General features: G+C 39.4%; 1 protein-coding gene across 1 annotated transcript in view; it reads right to left on the reverse strand.

The window, feature by feature from the left end:
- Positions 1 to 23406, reverse strand: part of sash1a (SAM and SH3 domain containing 1a) — a 210113-nt gene that overhangs the window by 30445 nt on the left and 156262 nt on the right. Inside the window, exons 2-4 of the mRNA XM_037685867.1 lie at positions 20984 to 21112; positions 7980 to 8030; positions 7799 to 7848 (exon numbers count right to left, since the gene is read on the reverse strand). Coding sequence (XP_037541795.1) covers positions 7799 to 7848; positions 7980 to 8030; positions 20984 to 21112 — 230 coding nt within the window. The remainder of the gene's footprint in view (positions 1 to 7798; positions 7849 to 7979; positions 8031 to 20983; positions 21113 to 23406) is intronic.

Consider the following 23406-nt stretch of genomic DNA (forward strand, 5'->3'; position numbering starts at 1 on the left):
ATTCATATTTATGCTGAGATGACAACAAATGTGTGTATGAAAGTGAAATCATGAATAAAAGGTAACTGAATTTGGGTCTGCCACGATAACAAATTTTGCTGGGCAATTAATTGTCTCAGAAATTATCACGATAAACGATAATAGTGTTAGAAGTTTGGCAAAAATTAGTCATTATTGTAAAATTTAAGAAGAAATGTTTGTTAATTTGTTTTGCGTGTAGTACCTTTTTTTCAGCCACCGGATGGCAGCATGAGACTGTTTGAACTGTAGGATGAATAGTGAGGGAGCGAGCAGCGTATCACTAAGAAAAATGGGAGGGAGGCCCCTTGACGTGACATGGACTGTCTCTCTTCGGTTCTCAAAATGGTGGATGCTCGGTGTGGTTTGAGCTCTTTAGCATATCTCATCCGAGAGACTGAGGAAGTCTCTCGGATGAGAGACGAAACGTTTCTACATTTTTTTGTTGATTTTGTAGTATGACAATATATGAGATATATATGCATACAATATTCACGAGTTCCTCATCTTTCTGACTGTGTAATGTCGTGCATTGAATTTAACAGAAATGTAACGAGAGACGTTATTTATCTTTGACCCATCAAAGTGAATGCGGCCATTTATTTTCAGAATCAAAGTTTAACATCAAACATTTACATTAATTTGGCAAAATATGAAAATAATAACAGACAAGTTTCACAGAAAAGGGACATCGATCACTCGGCGGTGAACGAGGACTTTGCTTCAGATATTTCTAAAATATCTGTACTGATTTTATGAGAAAGTTGAGAGTTTTAAGATGAAATGGAGTTATCTTACAGAGAGATATGTGAGGGAATTAATCTGTTTGACCAGAACGTGCACGCTTCATCAGATCTCTGCTTGCTTCCGGTACACTTTAGTCGAAGAAGAAACTGTTACCTGGTTGACGATGACTCAATGTCGGTATAGAATCCTTCAGACTTTTCAGCGTCTCCGTTGAGAGCAGCTGAAATCCTTCGAGAGTCGTGCGTGGTGTTCAAACAGAAATTATAATTCCAAAACGTCTCTGGATCATCCTGAACGCGTTTGCACCCAAAAACTCTGAACTCCTTTCATTCTTCAGAACTTCTCAGACTCTAACAGAATCTTTCAACTCCAGCAACTCTGTAGTTCTTCATCTCCTCAGGCTCTCCAGCTTCTGGAATTCTCTGGAATTCTACTGAATTCTCCTGAATTCTAACATGAACTGGGAAGTTGCCATATTTTAAATGAGTTGACTTCCGGGTTCACTTTAGAGCTTTCTGATTCGTGGATGGACCAGAAAGAGGTGTGTTTTTGTGACGTAAGATGTTATCTAAGCCAAGGTCAGAGAATGAGATTGTTCAACAACTGACAGAGAGATTATTGCAGAAAAGCAGACTTCGTGGAGTCTCACACTTGGTAATCTTCTGAAAAAGTTTAAACATGACATCTTTCTCGGTAAACATTTTAGTTGACCGAAAACCGACCTTTCACATACTTACAAAACTTGGCTCATTTCAGACAGAAAATCAAGAAATGCATATTAACCTGATTTCTTCTTTGAATGAGGAATAAAAATCATTACTTACTGTTTATGTAAAATAAAAATGAGTAGTTCTTTTCAACCTGTAACATTGAGTGAACTAACACAATTTGATTATCAAACATTTGTAAACAGTGATGATCATAGAGAATTGTCTTTTCTGCTTGATTAATTCAAGAAAGAAAGTCACCAGATGGCTCAGACTGTATTCAGATCAATGAAATAACAGTCCCTGTCCATCTGATAGATTTGGGGTCATCAGGGTCAGATCAGGGTCAGATCAGGTTCACTACAATTTGCTTTGTTTTGTTTTTTTGAATGTCCAGAGGACCAGATTTAACTTTTTTAGAAGTTCTCAGTTTCTTTTGGCAGAGAAAAACAACTTTTTACACGAAGGCACAGGTTTCAACCGTGAATTTTGGAGCTTGGACAAGATAGTTTTTTTCCCGAGGTCGGCCTGTTAGCTTAGCTCGTAGCTTATCTTCTCAGCTTAGTTACTTTTAACGATCCAAAAACGCGATTTTCGATGGTTAAAATGTATTTTAATGTAATGTATTTTAAAGAGAAAAGAGAAAGGGAGGGGTCAGTGAAGAGCACTGGAGTTGAGCTTTTTGTCATCCAGTGGCTTCAGTAGAAAGAGAGAGACACGAAAAACGATAAAGCCGATAAACGAAAATGAGGTCGATAATTTTCATTTATCATGTGATTAACTGATTTAATGTTTATCGCAATAGACCTAACTGGACTTCCTTTCTTGGTCCAGTCTGAGTCAAATAAATAAACTAATCGCTCAACACATGCGTTGTTTAACCCACCTTTACATACCTATCATGAATTCATCTCGTCAAGCATTTCAGCTGCCGAGCCTTCAAATTGACAGTAGAGGGATGAGAAAATGTTTAACAAGATCAAAACAAAATGAGCAGCTCGTTTTCCTCTTTACCGTGTAACTAAATGTCTGTGTGTGTATATGTGTGCACGTGAGTACATGTCTGTTCAGACGTGGCAGTCCTCTCATGGGGTAATGGGAAATCTTTGTAGACTTTAAGCCTGGCTGCCATAGCAACGTAATGAGATGCTAATTGAATGGAGGCCTGTATGGTTTGTCCCTCTGCTCATCCCCCTCTCTGATGATCCAGGGCCAAAGCTAAAACTTATTCAATAGTCTTTCTATGACCGCTTCAACCCACCACCCAGCACATGCTCTATAAATTGACCCCCCACCCCTGTCATGCTGTGGAAAACACATGAAATCGCACAAAAGTACGTGAATGTTCCCCAAAAAGCTTGTCAGCTCATGCATTGTGTCTTTCTGCAACTTAATTGGTTTAACCTTAAATCTTCGGCATGCCTTTCTGTTTCGTTTCAGCTCTTTGCACAGAGTGTGGAATATAAAGTCGCTTTACATTTGAGGGGTAAAAGAAAGAAACTTGGGCCGTGTCCAAACAAACAGATAATTGGCAAAACGAACATTTTCTGGTGGGTTTGCATTTACAATCCAGATGAAGTATATACCGTATTTTCCGCCGTACACGTCGCTCCACCCTATAAGTCGCACCACCCTATAAGTCGCACCAGTCCATATTTGTCTAATAAACTGGAAAAATCCATAAATATGATGCTTTGCCGTATATGTCGCATCTATTATGCGTCACCGCTGATGCGTCACGTTTGTTACGCGTCAAGGCTGACAACCTGGAAATGTGGGCCGAACCCGGAAATGTGTGACAAAAAACAATGGGCTGCCAAATGGCAGCCGCGGGAGCGTGCATGGGAGGACTTTAACAAGGATTTAACAAGATTAACAATTAAAAACAATTATTTGTTTGCTTGAAATTATAGCAAAAGTTTGTCTCAGTCTAACATTTGCTTAATAAATGCACTTTAATAGTCAAATTAGCTGCATTTCGTCGGGGCGGTGCAGCTGGATTGATGGCCGGTCCAAGTGGCAAGCAGAACCAAGGTGGGGAGACTATGGCAGGCCGATTGTATCAATAAAAGCTGGTGAAGATTCTCAGTCATCCAGGACATGGTAAATTCAAAAAAGTTCAAGAAAAAACAATAAAGTATAACAAATAAAGTCAAGTTGTTTTTGTCTTGAACTTTTTTGAATTTGTCATTATAGCCACACTTACCTATTACATGATACAATGGCATGCCATACTATTACTACTACTCTGCTGTCATCAAGTGGCTGAAAGTGGTACTGCTTTAAAAGAAATCAGTCAGAATGAATGAAAACAGTCATATCTCGCCCACTTCATACCACCCTGGGCTCGCTTTGTATCCACTTTGGCTGATGCCCCCACGTTTACGATCACTGCTGGAGCACACTTTTAAAATACAGACATGAAAACTTGGACCAGGTTTGTTTATTTTTATTTATCCTCAACATGGTTTTAGACAAGAACAATGGATGTTTTCTGAGAGCTCCCATGCAGGAGTTAAAATACAGCTCTAGCACTCTTAAAACGGGTTGCGGGTGTCCATGACAAAATTCAGGTGGATTCAGTCATTTGTGACAACTCTGTATCTGTTTTGAGAGCAAACTGGATACAGAAAACACGCCAGGTGACAATGTGACAGTTGTAATGTAAAACAGGAAACAAGATCAGGATGACCTCTTCAGCAGCCAGAAGTTACAAAATATAAGAGAAGGGCAGAGACACACATAGCAGGAAAGTTAAAAACCCCATTCAACTAATATATCACCAACTTTAAAACATTTTTGTTTTCATTTAAATTGTATATTTCTTCCATACATTAACTTTGCTCAACAAAAACGTGTTTGACGAGATCTTCAACACACAACTTACATGTGTATTAAAGTTAATTATAAATGTATATGCTGATGGGATGTTTAAGAGTGCCAATATGGCACAGCTGTTCCAAGCAGATTCTTCACATGGCCCAGTTTATAAATCCATCTGACTGTTGCATAAACTGAGCTTCCAGTAGCACAACTCTTAAAGTACTGTTCTCTTACGGGCCCTTTTAAACCCAATAATCTGCCATTTTCATCTCACGTCTGTGCACATGCATGCTTTCATCAAGATCCATTTACTTACTCTGCTAACCTTCCTGGTAAGCCAGCTGCCTCCTCTTTATAACAATACCAGCCAATCAATCACATTCCAAAACAGGAAGACCCCGGCTTGAACCCTTCAACCTTCTACGAGCACTTTGTCATCAGCGCTTGCATACCAATCATAACGGGAGCTGTGCCCACCTTCTGCCAACAATGGAACAGAGGAACACAAAAAGAGAGGGGTGGCAGAGATGCTGGACGGAGTCTGCATAATCTTCTATTGTCCCGCTGAGAGGTGATGATGGGGTGTCTGTGCGTCAGCGCACAGGCATGCCTTTTGAGGAATGTGTTTGAGGAATGGCCAGGGCTTGTTCGCCTGCACATGATAAATCATTCTACCTGAAATCCATTCACCGCATTGGAAAGTGGACAATGGGCAACGTACTAGAAGAAAAGAGAGATGGGGGAAGAGAGGGGCTCACAGTGGAGGATAGATCCACAAAAAAAGAATATTCTGAAGGTGTGAATGTGGAAAAACAAGAACTGGATTCATTATTGAAAAAGTTAAAAGTAATGTTAAAGCTCTTTATTTTAACTTAATTAAAAAAAGAGGCTGGAAAGACAACTAGGAGAAAGAGTGCAAATGAACGCAAAGCTTCTTCATAAGAGACACATAAAGACTGGTAAATGTTTACAGCTCATAACAAAAGGGAGATCCCAGGCTAGAAGACAGAGCAGACAGAAGGTTGTATGGTTAGGGTCTCTTTAAGAGCCTCTCTTGAACAGCAGAGACGTCATTTCAAAATCTGGCATCTGGTTCCCATCATCCTCAACATTTGTCTGTGCAACATATGCAGCCATGGGAAAAGAGATCACATCTGTGGTATGCACTTCCTCTGCTGCACGCGGTCGTCACATGGACGCGACAAATCCAAAGGAGGTCATGCACGGGTGATGAGCAATATTAATTACGATGGATTAAAATAGGAATTACCTCATTCACTTGTTTTATTGTCTTTCCTGAAACCTTCCAACAGTTACCTTTGCATGAGGAAAGCAACTATATTAAAGACTTTTGGTTTCTCCAAGAAGAGACTAAATAAACACGCCTGTGAAGAAAAACCCTGGGTGTGTGGCCCACCATGAATTCAACTGTTTGACAGCAGGACAGCCGTTTCCCCAACGTCAGTTGTTTTACACCCATCTAAACTTATCTTACAGCAACCACATATTAGGACACGGTGGAGAAATTTCATCCATATATAATACAACAATGTGCAAAAAATGAACCCCCCCACCCACAACTTTAGTGGTACAGGAACATTTGAAAGAGGAACTCCACCCATGCCCTGCTCCATCCTGCTCTTTCGTTCATGTTCTTGAACCATAATCTTTGGCCATCACTTTCTTTGTCCACCGCCTCAGCCCCTTTACGCTGCAGGACACAAAGCCAGGAAGGAAGTGCAGAGGGCCAGAGAGCAGAGAATGGCTGCTGAACTGAGCGGGTCAGCCTGAGGAAACAGTCGCCGGTTTCCCGTTAACCTCAGGAGGGATGTGACCAGTAGAGCTTACATGCCCAACCATATCATGATGATCATGGTGAAAAGTTAGATAACTTCACCCAATTGAGAATTTCCACAAAAAGGGTGACTAAAGTACTAAAATAATGGCCTGAATAGTGGCTGTTCAACAGACTTCTAACAACAACAAGAAATGAGCTACTTTAGTTAATTTAACATTGAGACAATTGTCCATGTAGTGGTTGTGCCAATTTAGGCAGGCTGCACAAAGAATTGGCAAACTCAAGTGTTTTTTATTGTTTTGGGACCCTGTTGGGCTGGATAAGGGTGAACACCTGTGACCTGCTCTTGAGCAATACAACGCTCACATTCTCAAGGGGCGGCTGTGGCTGAGTGGTTAGAGCAGTCTTCCTCCAATGCAAGAGTTGGAGGTTCAATTCTACCAGCAGTCACATGCCAAAGTGTTCCTGGGCAAGACACCAAACCCCTCATTGCCTTCGATGTGTGTCCCATTGGTGTATGAATGTGATAAAGCACTGATTAGTCTTTGAATAGATCTAGTAGAGTGCTGTATGAATGGGTAAATGAGGGCACATATTGTATTGTAAAGCACTTTGAGTATCTTGATCACATAGAAAGGCACTTAATAAGTCCAGTTAGACCTGTTGCAATAAACAATAAATCAATTCATCGCATGATAAATGAAAATTCTCAACCTTATTTTCATTTATCGGCTTTATCGTTTCTTTGCGTCTCTCTCTTTCTACTGGACACTGGATAACAAAAGGCTCAACTCCTGTGCTCTTCACTGACCCCTCCCTTTCTCTTTTCTCTTTAAAATCAGTTCTAACCATCCAAAATCGTGTTTTTGGATCGTTAAAAGCATCTAAGCTGAGAAGTTAAGCTGAGAAGATAAGCTACGAGCTCAGCTAACAGGCCAACCTTGGGGAAAAACTCAGTCTTGTCAAAGCTCAAAAATTCATGGTTGAAACCCGTGCCTTCGTGTAAAAAGTTGTTTTTCTCTGCAAAAAGAAGCTGAGAACTTGTTTACTGATTTTTTAATTAAAAGCTTTGTGTGAAAAATACTACGCTAAAGAGCTCAAACCACACCGAGGTCTGCCATTTTGAGAACCAAAAAAAAGGAGAGACAGCCCATGTCACGTCAAGGGGCCTCCCTCCCATTTTTAAACTGACACACTGCTTGCTCCCTCACTATCCATCCTTCAGTTCAAACAATTTTATACTGCCATCTGGTGGTCAAAAAAGGTACTACACTCAAAACAAATCAACATTTCTTATTAAATTTGACAATAATGACTAATTATTGTCAAATTTCAAACAATATTATTGTATATCGTAATAATTTCTGAGACAATTAATCGCTCAGCAAAATTTGTTATTGAGCCAGGTCCAAGTACAGTCCATTTACCATTCTCAGAGGTAACATCTATTCCCCAAGGGTAAAGTCATGCCTTTTTTACAGGCTGCCATGCATGATAGAGTAAGTCAACATGTATCTGTAGATCTGGGTATTTCTGTTGACCGCTCTCTGTCAATGCAAAGAATGTATGTAAGTGTGATATATGTTTTTTGTGTGTGCATGTGTATGGTTTGATGTGATCCAGACACCCACTGCAAGCTGTTCCAACTTTCAACACTGCTCATCATCATAAACCAGGGAGATAAAGTAGATAACACAAAACATACTTTCTGTCAGTTTCAGGAGTGGACATCTCGCTGCTGAAGCCTAAAGATTCCTGAGGATAAAATAAAAGGGACGTGTCTTAGAATGACTTTCAACAGAGCTTATGTGTAAAATACATAAGTGAGGAACAGGGTGATACGTGTACGAAGAGTTGAATGTTTTGTACATATACTGTCTGCCTACCTGGATCTCATTGCGAAGCTGCAGAGAGGTACTGCTTGGATCCTGTTTCTCCTGGAAAAACAGCAAGAGAATGAGGAAAAAGGGTTAAAAAAAAGTCCCCATTAAATATCAGTCAGTGAAGAAGGTACATTCTGAAGACAACACTGACAGGTCCAAGCAGACAAAACAAGCTGTGTATAAAAAACACCAAAAAAGTACAGAACAGGAAAAACATAATGGATTCTTAAGATACAAGATTCTTTGGTAATGGTTCATACACACCTGCACATCATTGAAAACAAACACAAGCACGTGTTTGCATAGAAGTAATAAAAAGTCAAGTCAAGACTTGCTTTGGGTATTTTAGATGTTACTGAATATGACTTGGCAGCATTATGTAGCTTTGTTAAATCTTCTCAACAAAAGAAAACAAAAGCACCTTCCTGCGTTCTAAAGTGACATTACAGCCATGTTTACTTTCCTCTACTTGAGTCAAACACCTGCTGGTTGGCCTCATATTATTAGAATACCACAGTACATGTTTGACTACATTTTAAAATTTGTTTTGAGACTTCACTCAACTTTGGCCTCGAATTTGACAAATGGCTTCAGAAACAAAACAACGTGCAATGGCACTAAACTTCATATTCAAAATCAACGTGAAAAGCATCAGTGAGATTAAATTGAATTAAAGTTAAGGTAAATTAATTGTGGAGCTTGTGTATTTTTAAGTCTGTAATGCATGATATGGATAAGGTTGGATTGTCAAACCATCAAACGTAGATCTTTGTTATTAACGTAGTATTTTCTTCTTTTTTTTTAGCAATTACAGGAAGCACTGATGTAACCTCTTTTAGTGATTGGGGACTGCCTAGTAAGGCAACCACCTATTATTATCCACCTGACAAAGATTTCTTAACTTTATATCTTACTCTTCCATCAACTTTAATGCAGCCCAAACCGCAATGTATAGCCCCACAATTGTTATATCAAAATGACTGACTCGGCACCATGATGTGCACTATTACTTTTATTTATGTTTTGAGTTGCCATGGTGACGTAAGTAGCAAATAAAGACGCCATTTTTATTAATAATTTTTCATAGATTTGTTCGCAAATCAAATATCCAAGATGGCCAACTGAGCTAAAAAGAAAAAATGACTAACTCATTAATATTTTGCCATTTTAAGCTGAAATTTGATATAGTGGTAGCTGAGAGCGAACCCCAACACACAATACAGTCAAATAAAAAAAATGTAATGGATGCAACGTGACAGTCCCCATCAAAATTTCTCCAGGAACTTTCTAGTTTTTCATTAGGAACCAATGAAACAATCTGAGGCAGGTTTCTGCGTCTTCTTTCTGTCTGCCATTTAAAATCTTAACAGCAAAACAATAATTACAGAAGATATGCCAAGATGCATGCAGTGTTGTGTTTATGTGCTGTGGAAATTGTGCCAGTTTTATTCCATTTGACGGCTAAAACAATTGTTTGGAGGCGTTAATAACACAAACTTGCCATCTCACCTGTTCTTCAGAGGCGTAAACAAAATCTTCCCTGACCTACAGCAGCACGAGGTATGTTGATTCATGCCGACGTTATGTGGGAAAGTTTCTTGAGGTCAAAGTTAAAACACCTGGAAGTTTTCTAATCTTGTAGAAAGAAAGTGGAGATAATATTGTGTCTACCATGTGACGGAGAAGGACATTTTCTCATTGTCACCACAGGAACAACTAGTTTGACATCAGCCAAGGAGGGTATAGTTGAATAAACTTAAGAGCTACTAGATTTCTGGAAACAACTGACTGAATTTTGACCTGCTGTAAGGGTTTCTGTGAAATATGGAGCAGGAATTTTAGAGAAATATGCATCGTCTTATCTCCACAACCAGATAGTAGACTAAAACTGAACCACAAGAAGCTGAATATAGAAGAATTCTTACAGCATGTTTGACACACATCCTTTCTTTTTCGTTTTTCTTTTTTAAGCATTTCGGCAGTGGCGTATAACCCTTTCACCCTGTCACCCTTTACGCACGAGGGAATTAGTCAGAGTTGACATTACCTCTTTTTACAAGCTCTTAAAGAGACTGAAGCCTTCAATTTTTCGCGAAGTGGCCCTGAAGTGCTTAGGAGGCAGAAAACCTTGACATGAGCACAACCCTACACTTATAATCATTGTAATCAACTGCAGACAGACTGTAAAGGGGTTTTCAGGCAGTATGGCTGACTTTACATTCAGCTCTATAAGTCTTACAAGCCATCTGTCCATACGTCTGTTACTCTGATCAAGCATCCGGAAGTTTGTTCGATAAGTAAATCATTTTAAGTCGGAAGAGCCTTTAGACAGACTGTCCGTCTCAGGGAATACACAGATCCCCATAAGTCAGATAGCAGGTATCTGTCATAAAAACCTCTTAATTAACTCGCCAGGCTGTGGGGAAAATCTGGGAGAAGAACGTTTGCTTTTCTCTTTGAGGAAAGAGATTACTTGAGACAAAGAAAGCCCACATCCATCTCTTTAACAAGCACAGCTTTAACAATCTTGTTTAAACAACAGCGCTGTACAAAAATACTGCGAGCCCACATGAAGAGCGAGACATTAAACAAGGCGTGTGCTCAAATGTGCACGCTCATCCACAAACACACTTACAAAGGTAGCAGCAGACTGGTTTTGCTATCAGACCCTCTTTGATGGCTTCTCCGGTCTGCAGTGACAGGGAAGATTTGCTGGTCTTACCGGTGAATGAGTATGGGCGCTGTGCCAGCAGGGTGCTTAACTCTTCCACCTTTTCCTCTAGCAAACAGGCCACATATGGAAACTGCACCAAAACACCCAGCCCAGACACATACTCTGGCACACATGCCACCACAGACATAAACACAGGCCAAAAGCACCTACACACATTCAAACATTTCGCCTCCACTTTCACAAACAGCGCTTCTAAAGTACACAAAACACTCTCCTGTGTCTCCTCCTCATCCTCAGCTTTCATGTTCTCTTCTTGTGTGTCTGAGCATGCCATCTTTGGCATGGAAGGAGTGGGTGAGTTGATGAAGAGGGGGGAGAAAATGGGCGAAAAAGAACAAAATCCTACATCCTGTTCGCTTTTCAGTGCAGATTTGCAAGGCTACATAAACTGAAGCTTGTGGGACATGTGCTTCGCCAGTGGAGAAGCGTGAACAAATGGTGAAGAAGTTGCCAGCGCAACTGGCACAGTTTCTCAAACAGAATACCAGATCAATACGTTCTGAAGGGGTGTCTGAGTGAGAGCAAGGCTTAGATCTCACAGCCCACTCCCAGAGGGGGTATGCTATCCTTTACATGAACTTACCAGCAACATCTTGTGATGCTGCCCTACTTACTTACTCAAAATTGGCATGTATGTGTGAATATGTGCATGATTTCCCACCAGATGGCCACAAGGGGGGTATTTGTGCAGTAGTTAGACAATGTGTATCTGTGTGTAATTTGTAGTAATGGGTTTATTCCTTCAAATGCTTAAGCATGATTGAGATCGATTAAATTAAAAAAGGCAAAAGGAAGAGTTTTGGGTAACGAGGATAAAGTTTGGGGATTTTAATATTCATGTTGACAATATTCATTGTAAATTAGCCTTTTTTCTACATTACTGACTTAATTTTAAACATGTTTCTGGACCAACACACATAAAGGGTCACACCCACATCTTCTTGGTTTAAATCTTGTAAATGTGTGTGTACAGGATGTACATGCAAGTGACCAGCTGCATTCTTCTTTATTTACTTTTTCCTCGAGATCCTCCGCCACAAAAGATTAAGGTTCAGAGGCACATTATTGATCAGAATGCAGCTGAGAGGTTCTCTGCTTTGTTAAACCCTTGATTTTGTCAGGATGTAATGATGTTGATGTTTTTACTCAGTCTTTTTACAGTCATTGTTCAGCTATTTTAGATAAAGTAGCTCACTTGAAAACAAACTTCATTTTATAAAAAGTCTTGTCCCTGGATAAATGAAATAATTCAGAATTTGAGGAGAAACTCTCATAGGGTAGAGCATTTATGGAAATCACATACACTTAAGGTTCATAGACTTTATCTTTAGGTACTAAGGAATTCCTTAAACGTCCAGTAGAAATGCCAGATCTCTATTCTTTACACAGCTGATATCTTCTAGCAAAAAATCCCAAGAGGCTGTTTGATACCGTTCACACCATTGTTAATCCTTCAGTCTCCAGTGCTCATGTAACAACTAAAACAGACTGTAATCATTTTCTTTCATTTTTTTTGTTGATAAGGTCAGTGATGTTAGGGCAAACGTCTCTCTGTCAACCCTCTACAATCATTCTTGTGACCAATTTCCTCATACATGGTCTTCTTTTGAACCAGCCTCATTCCTAGACCTCTCTGTTATGGATAAAATGAAGTCATTTACTGATATTTGTCCCACCACATTATTATTATTATTATTATTATTATTATTATTATTATTATTATTATTATTATTATTATTATTATTATTATTACAACAGGTGTGGCTCACAGCTTTTTAAAATTGCAGTTGTTGAACCAGTACTTAAAAATCACAACCTGGATCCAACATAATTATTTTTCAGACCAATATCTAAATTATAATTTTTTATCTAAGCTATTATAAAAAGCTGTGGAAGAGCAATTTTCCACCGTTTTACATAAGTATTACTTTTTTTTTTACTAATTCTAATATGTTTTTTGCAAAACTCACTCCACAGAAACTGCCTTAAAGAAGGTTACTAATGATGTTATGGTGTCAGCTAATGCAAGGCACTACACAGTTTTGGTCTTAATCAACTTATTTTCTGCTTTTGATATTGTTGATCAAAAGATCTTAATTAACAGACTTCAGAACCATATTGGGTTATATGTTTTTGTCCTCATGTGGTTCTTATTGTACCTGTCTGACCAAAGTTTTAATGTTTCTGTAAATGGAATTATGTCAGACACTTGGCTATTTTGTGGTGTACCTCAAGGTTCTGATTTGGGATCCATTTTATTTATTCTGTATATTCTCCCTCTTGGACAGGTACATCAGCATTTTAAAATTATGCAATATCAGCTTTATGCCGATGATATCTAGCTCTACTACTCATTCAAAGAAAGTGAGTTTCATAAACTGAAGTCCTTAAACTGCTTGGTTAACATTAAACAGTGGTTAAGTGACAACTGCATGCAAGTGAGCTCAGATAAGATTGAAACTCTGAATATTGCTCCGGATAACGTTTTCTCTAATTAAGCAGTTCATTAGTGTCCTATCCTTCTGTTCAATCCAGCCTCAGAAACTTGGGTGTCATTTTTAATTCCACATTGTCTTTAACACAACATGTAAAACAACTGACTAGAAACTGCCACTTCCATCTCAGGAACATCTCAAAATTGAAAAGCCTTCTGTCAAAAATGGAATTTGAGATGGCCATTCATGCTTTTATTTATTCTCGTTTAGACTACTGTAACAGCTTATTCACATGTTTGAACGAGAAGGAGCTGGACCATCTTCAGTTTGTCCAGAGCTCAGCTTCAAAGTTGCTAACACATCACACCTATTTTAGCTTCCCTTCACTTTCTCCCAGTTAATTTTAGAATTAGTTTTAAAAGTTTGTTTTAACTTTTAGAGCTTTGCATGAACAAGGTCGAGGGTGAGGTTCTGCCTCAAGTTGAGGAGTTTAAGTATCTTGGGGTCTTGTTCAGGAGTGAGGGAAGAATGTGGCGTGAGATTGACAGACGGATTGGTGCAACAACTGCAGTATTGCGGACTCTGTACTGGTCCATTGTGGTGAAGAGGGAGCTGAGCTGTAAGGCAAAGCTCTCGGTTTACAGGTCAATCTACGTCCCTACCCTCACCTATGGTCACGAGCTCTGGGTATAGCGACCAAAAGAATGAGACTGTAAATACAGGCGGTTGAAATGAGTTTCCTCAGCAGGGTAGTTGGACTCTCCGTTATAGAGATAGGGTGAGAAGTTCAGTTATCTGGTAGAGACTCAGAGTAGAATCACTGCTTCTCCACATCAAGAGGAAACAGTTGAGGTGGTTCGGGCATCTGGTAAGGATGCTCCCTGGGCACCTCCCTAGGGAGGTGCTTCAGGTATGCCCAACTGGGAGGAGACCCCGGGGAAGACCCAGGGCACGATGGAGAGACTATGTCTCTTGGTTGGCCTGGAAACTCCTTGAAATCGTCCAAGAAGAGCTGGAAGAGGTGGATGTGGAAAGAGATGTCTGGGCCTCCCTGCTCAAGCTGCTGCCCTCGTGACCAGACTTCGGAACAAGCGGAAGATAATGGATGGATGGATGAACAAGTGCCTTCTTATATCTCTGACTTGGTTAAGCTCCACACACGGTCTCGCAGGTTAAGGTAATTTGATCAGAGGTTGTTGGTGGTACTCCATACCCATTTCAAATCTTACAGGGATTGATCATTCCAAGTAGTTGAACTCCCAACTTTGCACTGTTCCCTAGAGTTGCATTTGGGTCCAAAAACTCCGACCCGACCCGGCCCCAGTCCATAGCAATCATTTATGAACCCCACCCGATCCAACGAATTAACAGTAGTTACAGGTCCGAACAGTTCCATTGCCCCCATCTTTACACAGCCCAGATTCTATTGATGCATTTAAAAACCACTTAAAAGACATTCTCGTTTAAAATAGGCATTTAGCTAGATGTTGAATTTTGTTGTGTGTATTTTCCATGATTTTATATGTTTGGATGTTTATATGTATTTTACTGTATGTTCTTAATTTGTCCCTGCTTGTAGTGTGAAGCACCTTGTGATGTTATATCTATGAAAGGTACTTTATAAATAAATTCTACTTACTTAATGTCAGCAGACAAGGCAATTAATTTAATTGTATTTTGAAATGTGTTTTAATCATTTATAACTTAATATAAACCAGATTTTGAAAACCATAACAAAAAGGGTATTCTGTACAGACAGAACTAAATTTAACACATGAAGTCACTGCCAACTGAAGAAGCTCATGTAGGTGGATGTGCAGCAAAAGCAGAGAGGTGATTTAGTGGAGGCACTCCAGCTGGCATGGTTGGGTAGATCTAGGTGGGCGAGTGAGAAGCTGCTAGGTAGGAATGAGAATGTAGAGAAACAGGATGGACACCAAGCAAAACGCAGAAAAAAGGCAGTTAGCAGCTGAACCAGTATGGAGCAGTGCACGCCTGCAAAACCAGTTCCTTTGGGAAGATTTACCAACACACACTGAACAAACAATGGTTTATTGCACAAGAATGCGTTGTTGTCTAAATCTTGCAAACAGGATGTATAAGTTTATTTTAAAAGACAGCCTGATATTTCAGCTAAGAGCTGCTGCAAATATTAAATGTAGAAATGAGCAAACTATTGACACTATTGAATAATTTGTCCCTTTCAAGAGAGAGCATTTATAAATGCCGAGGACCATTATTCTTTTTTTTTGTATGTCAGGACTAATATCAAAGTAATTACAAATTCCAGTGACTAAGTCATAAGTCCATTACTGACAAATAAATCATGAAATTACATGACAAATGCTTTCCATAAAGGTTATGCCAACAAAAGAGCACTGCCAACATCTGTTAGAATATATCCTACAGCCACAAAGGCAGCTGACTGAGAAAAATGGCTTTTCTTTTGTTTCTGGCCTAAAAGGCCAGTGGAGAGGACAAATAATCAGCAGAACTCTCAAAAGAGTTGGACTTTGTTTTCTACTGTAGCTTTAACCCAGCTGAACTGACCCACTTGGACAAATGAAGTCCATGCAGGCAATAACCGCACCGTTTCTTGTCTTGTGGCCAAAACAAAACAAGTTTGGTCTTGAGTCTTGAAACCCCCACCCACACTGTCAAGCTACTCTGTTGAAAAATCAATTACAGAGCAGTCCTAAGGTTAGTGAGTCAATCAGACACAAGTTGCAGCGTTTTTAGGTTTAAAGTCTTTCAATTATAGACTTTAAAATCACCAGAGTATACAATGCTTCGGAGGAAGGGCAAAGAAGGGACAACAAGGAGGAGATGGGGGCGACCTTAGCATTTCCGGGCCAGCTTTGAGACAGGAAGAAAATTTGGAGCCGAGTTTATGACAAATCCATGAAACTTTCTCTGTATGTCCATAAAAAATGAAAAATGGGGGAAAGTGCGTATAATTTACAGAAAATCCATAAGACTTGATATGTATGTACTGGGTGGGTCATCCAGTGACGGAGCTCTGCTGCCCAGTCAACGGCTGCTGTCTGCTTACGTCAAAATCGTCACCTCGGAGCAGTTCGCTTGGAACCACCAACAAGCTGGTACCATAATGGCTGAGCAGGGGTGAGTACCAGCAGTCTGCAGGCTCTTAACTGGTGCAGAACACGAGTGTAGAAACAGTGGCAAAGTGCCAAAGGGGCTTGTTTTGGCCCGTTTTCACCATCAGCAGAAGTTACAGTAGCACTGACACTGAACAGAGTGGCTGCTTGAGGATTTAGAACAGACCAAATGTTAATTAACATTTCCCTTTAATTTACATATAAAGATATTTTAAAGTTGGATAAAATATGCCTGAAACAAAATAGATTATTAATTTCATGCGTCTAAATGAACAGTGGATATACTAAAAATGTTCCTGTTGAAATAAAACAACTAATTTGATGTCAAGACCACTTAGTTCACAGTTGTGTGTCAGAACGACTGAATGTGTATGATTTATTTATTTAAAGACACGTAATTACACTATTGTCTCCCTTTCATGGTGGTAGTCAATAAAAATGCATCTTAAAACATTTTTCTCCCCCTCAGCACATCTTGCTAGTTCAGTTGTAAGGCTCAAACATCACCAAATGGGCATGCCAACGAGAGCTGTCTAAGCTTTCATCCATAAGAGTGGTGGGAAACTGGGCGCAGTGGTGCTATTCCATCCAAAGGGGGTGTTTGTTTAACCACTTGTGTTCCATTGGCTCAGAAAACTAACAGTGATGCATAGAAACAACTGAGCGCAGATTAGGCAGGAAGTTAATGCATTGATAGTTATCTCAGAAAGAGCCTCCGTCATCAGCTTTCAATAGAGAGCCCATGTTTTCCTGACAACACAGACACCCTATGCTGTTAACTACCAGTACATGCAGGTCAGGACACCAGCAAAAATAAAAAGTTGTATTATTTAAGAAAAGGAGCAAAAGTTGTTAAATGAACAACCAAAAGTGTCTACTTACAAAAAATGAATGCTCTGAGATTTACAAGTCAATTTGAGACCATTTTAAAGAACAGAAACTTGGAGAAAAAAAAATACTTCTCTCATTTTGGTCTGATTGTGTTGACCACAGCTAAGCAGGCAGTGGGGCTTTCCTGTGGGATTTTTAAAAAAATGTGATGTCAGCGATCAATGGAGACTATAACTGTAATAATATTACAGTTTTCTTTTATCAAGTCCTTGCCAAGTATCATGTTGACTCTTGACTTCTGCTTTTCTTGCTGACTAAGTGGGAAAACCAGAAAAGACCAAAAAAACAAGATGAACAACTTGAGCCCTTTGCCTGAAATGTTGCTAACTAACCAGAGCCAACCTGAGTCACTGATCCAAGGATTCCAGTGGGAAAGATGTGAAACCATTTAAGTAAAGTAGTCCCTCACTTATCGCGGGGGTTACGTTCCAGACACCACCATGATAGGTGAAAATCCACAAAGTAGGGACATTATATTTATTTTAGTGCCAGTATTTATATATATATATATATATATATATATATATATATATATATATATATTTAAAGGCTTTATAAACCCGTCCTACACTCTTGCAATGTTCTTCACAATGTTCTAAACTCTTTAAACGCTTTAAAAGAGCACAGCAAAAGAGAGCAGAAAGACTGATGTTACAGTTACTGAGCACAGGGGTGGACCGGCCATCGGGAGCACCGGGACATTTCCCGGTGGCCTGGCCTGCTCAGTGATCGTCGAGGGGCTGGACCAAAGACTCGGTTCAGGTCACGCTTGATCATTTAAATAAACAATCTATGCAGCTCACTCAGGTGAGCCTCACTGATGCTCCCTGAGCAGTAGCGATGGAGAAAGGCCGACCCCACCCCTGCCCCCTCCTGACAGCCTCAGAAAGAGAAAGGAGGGGACGAGGTGGGGTCTGTTTTTCTCCATCGCTACTGCTCAGGGAGCTTCAGTGAGGCTCACCTGAGTAAGCAGCATGGATTGTTTATTTTAAAAGATCAAGCGTGACCTGAACAGAGCCTTTGGTCCAACCCCTCGGTGATCACTGAGCAGGCCAGGCCACCAGGAAATGTCTTGGTGCTCCCGATGGCCAGTCCGTCCCTCAGCACAATGCTCTGGTTGGTCGCCTTCTATCAATCAGCCAATTGTGTGTCGTGTACAATCTTACGTTGAAAACCCACAAAACAGTTAGTCCACGAAAGTGGAACTGCGAAGTAGGGAGGGACTACTGTATTTGGCAAAAATATAATATATTTTTTTCAGATATCAAAACGATGGGTAAAAAAGTGAACTTCATTGACTCTTGCACATCTGTACCTATCTGCCCTCAAAAACACTACTTTCTATAAATGTCTATCCAGTACTGGGACTCTTAAACATTGTAAACTTCTGCTTTAAGGCTGTTTTAGCTGCTTTACACCAGCTTTAGCTGCTTGTTGGACACACTTCAAAAGATACAAACAGTCTTTCACTTGTAAGAGTCTGACATTAACACTATCTATTCTTTTCCTTAGTTCAACTCTTGTGCACTGTGTATTGGTTTCACCTTTCCCTATCAATAATGTCAAACAAACAAACAAAAAAGAAATTCACCTTATCCTAAAAAAAAAATCTATTCTACACTTTAAATTTTCCAAAACTAATTTTAGAAAAGCATTGCAACAAAAAAGGCAAAGTTCAGTCCACACAGTGTGGGTTGATCCTGCCTAGTTCAGAGCTCTTGGTAAGGTGTTGTCTGACCTATATTTCTTTCGTCATGCATTTTTCCCATCTCTTTTTCTATGTTTTGCTGCCAAACGTCGAAAGACTGGCAGGACAGCTGCAGGCTCTCACATTCGCTACTCCTCCTCCTACTCATTCCCCTCATCCTCCTCCCTTCTTCTTCCTCTGTCCTCATCCTTATCCTGTTCCTGCTTTGGGGCTTGAGGCTCAGGTCCCAGTCAGCTCTTTTACTCTCTTCTACATAGAAAAATACGCCCTGATTGTTTCCTTTTCCCCCTCTGCTTTTTTGTCCTCGGGATGAAACATTCTCCAAACTAATACATGGCTTGAGGTATTACTGCTTGATGGGAAAAGATACATCAAAGCCTCAACAAAGCGTCCACAGGCTTTCTAATTCCTCCCTTTAAAGATGTGAGAAGAGGAAGTCTGAAGTTATTAAAATTAAAAGCACGATGAATTAATTATCTATTTAAGCCACACCTGTTAACCCAACCCAAACCATATGGCTGCCTCTGAGCAGGAGATGCCTCTTTGATGACATGTATTTAAAAAAAAAATTACGTCTTGAGACAAGTTGAATCAGAAATAAAATTAGAAAAATGGTTACTTATTAGGAAAACGTGCTAATCATTACTTAAATTGCCCTTCTATAACAGTTAATTCTACTATTTAGACAACATCCAACTATAAATACAAGAACCATTTCATGAATGAAGAAACCATGTCCAGTTGTCTTCTACTCAAACACATAAACTTGCCATGACCAACTGGGAATTGACAACATCTAAAATATTTATTTTTATTACATTTGACCTTGTAGGTCAAACCAAAATAGCTTATATGATGCAACATAAAGAGACGCTTGGATGCACAAGTCACCAATTTTAAGCTTGACCAGCTTGACTACAGTTAATCAGTGTAGTATTTAAAAACTTTATATTTTATAACAAGTAGCAACACCAAAGAGGAGTGACAATCAAAAATCTGACTTTATCCTGGTCATTGAATGCACCACTGCTGTGCAGCAACAGCACCTCTTCAGTGTGGACGTTTTTAACTGAGTGTTGACAACTAAGAGTGAGAAATCAGTGAAAATTGAAGTTTTGTTTACCAAAAAAAAAAAAAAAAACGGAAAGTATTATGAGGTGTAAGAGACTTTTACAGGATTTCTGAGTGGCCTGTCTGAAGCTCACTTCACTGCTCAGGTGTTTGTTTTCTTTTATAGAGCCAGCTAAACTGGTGACATATTCAACCGGTGCACTTTTGGTTTGAAGATGTGTAAAAAGTCAATGTTAAGGAATTATAATATGTTTATTTTTCTATGATATTCTGTAATTCTTTTAAAGTTGTTTTATTTGTGCACGCGCTTTTGTCCAATAACCTGGAGATTAATTATGATATTTAAATAATTTGCAGATTTCCAGAGATGCAGAGTGAGAAATGGGGCTCTGTAAATTGGACCAGTTTTAGAGAAATTGCTCATTTACACTAAAGATTATAGTTATTAAAAATTTGAATCTAATGGAATCACAATCAGCAGGTTGGAGACTGGAATCAGCCTGTAAACCTGTGATCAGTGCATCACTAATAAATACTTGCTTCATTAAAATATAAATTAAGTTTATCCAAATTAGGTTATATTTTATAGGATTATAATTAAACGTTTATCATTATTAAAATCCTGGAAATATAAAATGGGGGGAAAAACACTATAGCCTACATGTCTTCTAAGTGTGTGAAGATGCACTAGGTTGAGTTCTGCTCAAAACTTGGACCTCCCCAGCAGCACCAGCAGAATTCCTTCATACATTTACTTGTAGCTTGGCAACCAAAGGATTGCCCCACTACCCTACATCCTTGTAAAAAGGAACACCCACAATCTCTCTAACAGAGCTCTAGAACATCACTGTGTTCACATCTATACAATGCCTATAGACATTTTTTTAATACTGTTACTTCTAAGAGTGCAGAAAGAACCCAGAAGTTTTTGTTCCCGATTTAAAAATTCCACCCAGAAAGCAGACATGAAAGGTGTAAGGGAGTTTTTGTTCTAAATACGCTCTAGGTGTGGTTTTTGTGAGTGTGTGTGTTAAACAATATCCATTTACCATGTCGAGCTCCTGGGAGACTTGACGTTTACGAAGTTCCTCCATGCGATCGCCGACGTCACTGAAGCAGGTGTTGTAGTACTCGGCGTACTCCTGGGCAAGGTCATCTATGTTACCCAGAGAACCATCCTAAGGAGAAGAAGAAAAAGATGGGATGCTTTAGCCAACATCCTGGGAAAAAATGCAAGGAAATCCATAGAAGACAAAAAAAATCCCAGAAAATTCCACAAGAAAAAATGTACTCTACAAGCAAATGCACATTTGATTTTATTGTTGTTGTATGTTGTATTTACTGTTATCTTTCATATGTTTTTGAGTGGCACTAGATGCATTTTTTACTCTTTTTATCTGTCTTAACTGTAAAGCACTTTGGTCAGCTTTTGTTGTTTTTATGTGCTATATAAATAAATTGACATTGACATTGACATTGACATATACCTGCAAAACAAACTGCAACAACGAGGACAACTTGTATCAATGTGCACCATAATTTCAATATGTCTGCAATAGGGATGCACAATATTATCGGCATGGTATCGGTATTGGTATCGGCTGATATCAGCGATAAAATTAATTATCGGACATCGGCCATTCAATCAAAATTACTCACCAATATAAAAGGCGCGGGTTTATATACATATATATATATATATATATATATATATATATATATATATATATATTTTTTTTTATAGTGTTACATCATTTTCAGCCCCCTTTTTGGCATCTGCATTTGGTAGCAGGCCAAATTGACAACGACTATGACAAATAATGTAGTATTTTAATTCCACAGCAGAGAAAGCTATGTAGTCTCTGTAAGTAGGTCTAAGAAAAAATAATAATATCGGTATTGTTATCAGTTATTGGCCAAATAAGTTTTAACATATTGGCATATCAGATATCGACCAAAAATCCAATATCATGCATCCCTAGTCTGCACAATACCCAACACTATACATAAAACACCTAAATATACCCAAGGGCTGAATATTATGACCATTTGTTCTGTCTTATCAGGTTCTGTTTAGTATATCAGGCAAGCCAAGGTTTTTGTCTTTGTAGAGGCTCATTTTAAGAATGCCCTTTAACTCCAAAAGTCACCAAACTCTTAAACCATACACCATTTCCTGCTGGCTGTAGTTTAGATCTGCACAGTTCCTGCCTTTGTGGGGAAGACGTGTTTGAGAACAAGGGAGGATGTGGTGCTCCAAACAGAAAAGACCTTGCCCGACTGAAAATAACACTCGCTGAATGCAAACCATAACAGAAAGAGTTGGAACATGGAACAAGGTTTTTAAAATCAAGTACTTTTACTTTGTCAATCAGTCCTTGTTTAATGTAAATAACAAAAACTAATAGAGGGGGAAACTATTACAAAGGAGTGAATTCATACAATAAGACAAAATAAATTTGAAGATTTAATGCCTTGAGATTATTAGGAGGACATAAAGTAACCTCTTGTACAGAGTGACCCTGTAGACCACAACCCATCTCCTGGCTTGGTCAAAATATAGGCCATTCTGAGGGTGACAGACAACTTCTGCATATTCATCAGTGTTGACCTAATCAGTGCCAGGCAGACAACTACCATTGAGTCACTGAGCAAGAGTCCGAACAGTATCCCTCAGTATCTGTCTTTCTTAAACGAACTCCCTTTCTGGGTGCCAGGCCACAGATGAATGGGTCCCTCTGAGTGTGGGTGAGGATGCCACACACATACACGCACACACACACACTCACATGGCCATCTAGTCAGAGAAAACACACATTGGCATGCACGCACATGTGTGCAGGGGATTTAAAAGGCATCGGACCAAAACAAACCGTGGTTAGGCCTATCGTAAACAAAACCGCTCAATAGGAATAAAGTTATAAAAAAGGAGCTGTGAACGGTTTGATGAACAAAATCTCACCGTCAACCATTTTATTTAGGCACTAAGGTATCACTAGGCTGGCAGCGATGTATCGTTCAAACCCTCTTTATGTATTCTGACCAGACACATGGTTTGAGATGATGAATCCCAGAGGGAGGACTGCCTGACACAGCAGACACATGCTTTTTATTTCAGTGACAAGAAGCATGCTCTTATTACAGAGCTCCACCTACTAATAACCAGCCACAGATGGAGCTCAACTTTTCCAACAGAAACAACCAAAGTTATTCTAAAGCTATAACTTCTCCTACACAATTAAAAAGCAAGTTAAGTGTTAAAAGTCGGGAGTTGTTTTCTTTTATTGATGTGACAGGAGAGAAGTGTGCAGGACACGAACCTCAAGAGATGCATCTGTTTTATCATTGAAATACAGTGTAGGCTTGGTCAAAATGCTTCCACTCTGAGAACAAAGAAATGCTGCCCAAATGTCAGGATTTTGACATGACAACATGTCTGACTGTGCGTGTCAACATATTGGTGTGTCATATT

Source organism: Nematolebias whitei, chromosome 12, assembly GCF_014905685.2.
Source record: "Nematolebias whitei isolate Nwh7 chromosome 12, NemWhi1, whole genome shotgun sequence".
Lineage (NCBI taxonomy): Eukaryota > Metazoa > Chordata > Actinopteri > Cyprinodontiformes > Rivulidae > Nematolebias > Nematolebias whitei.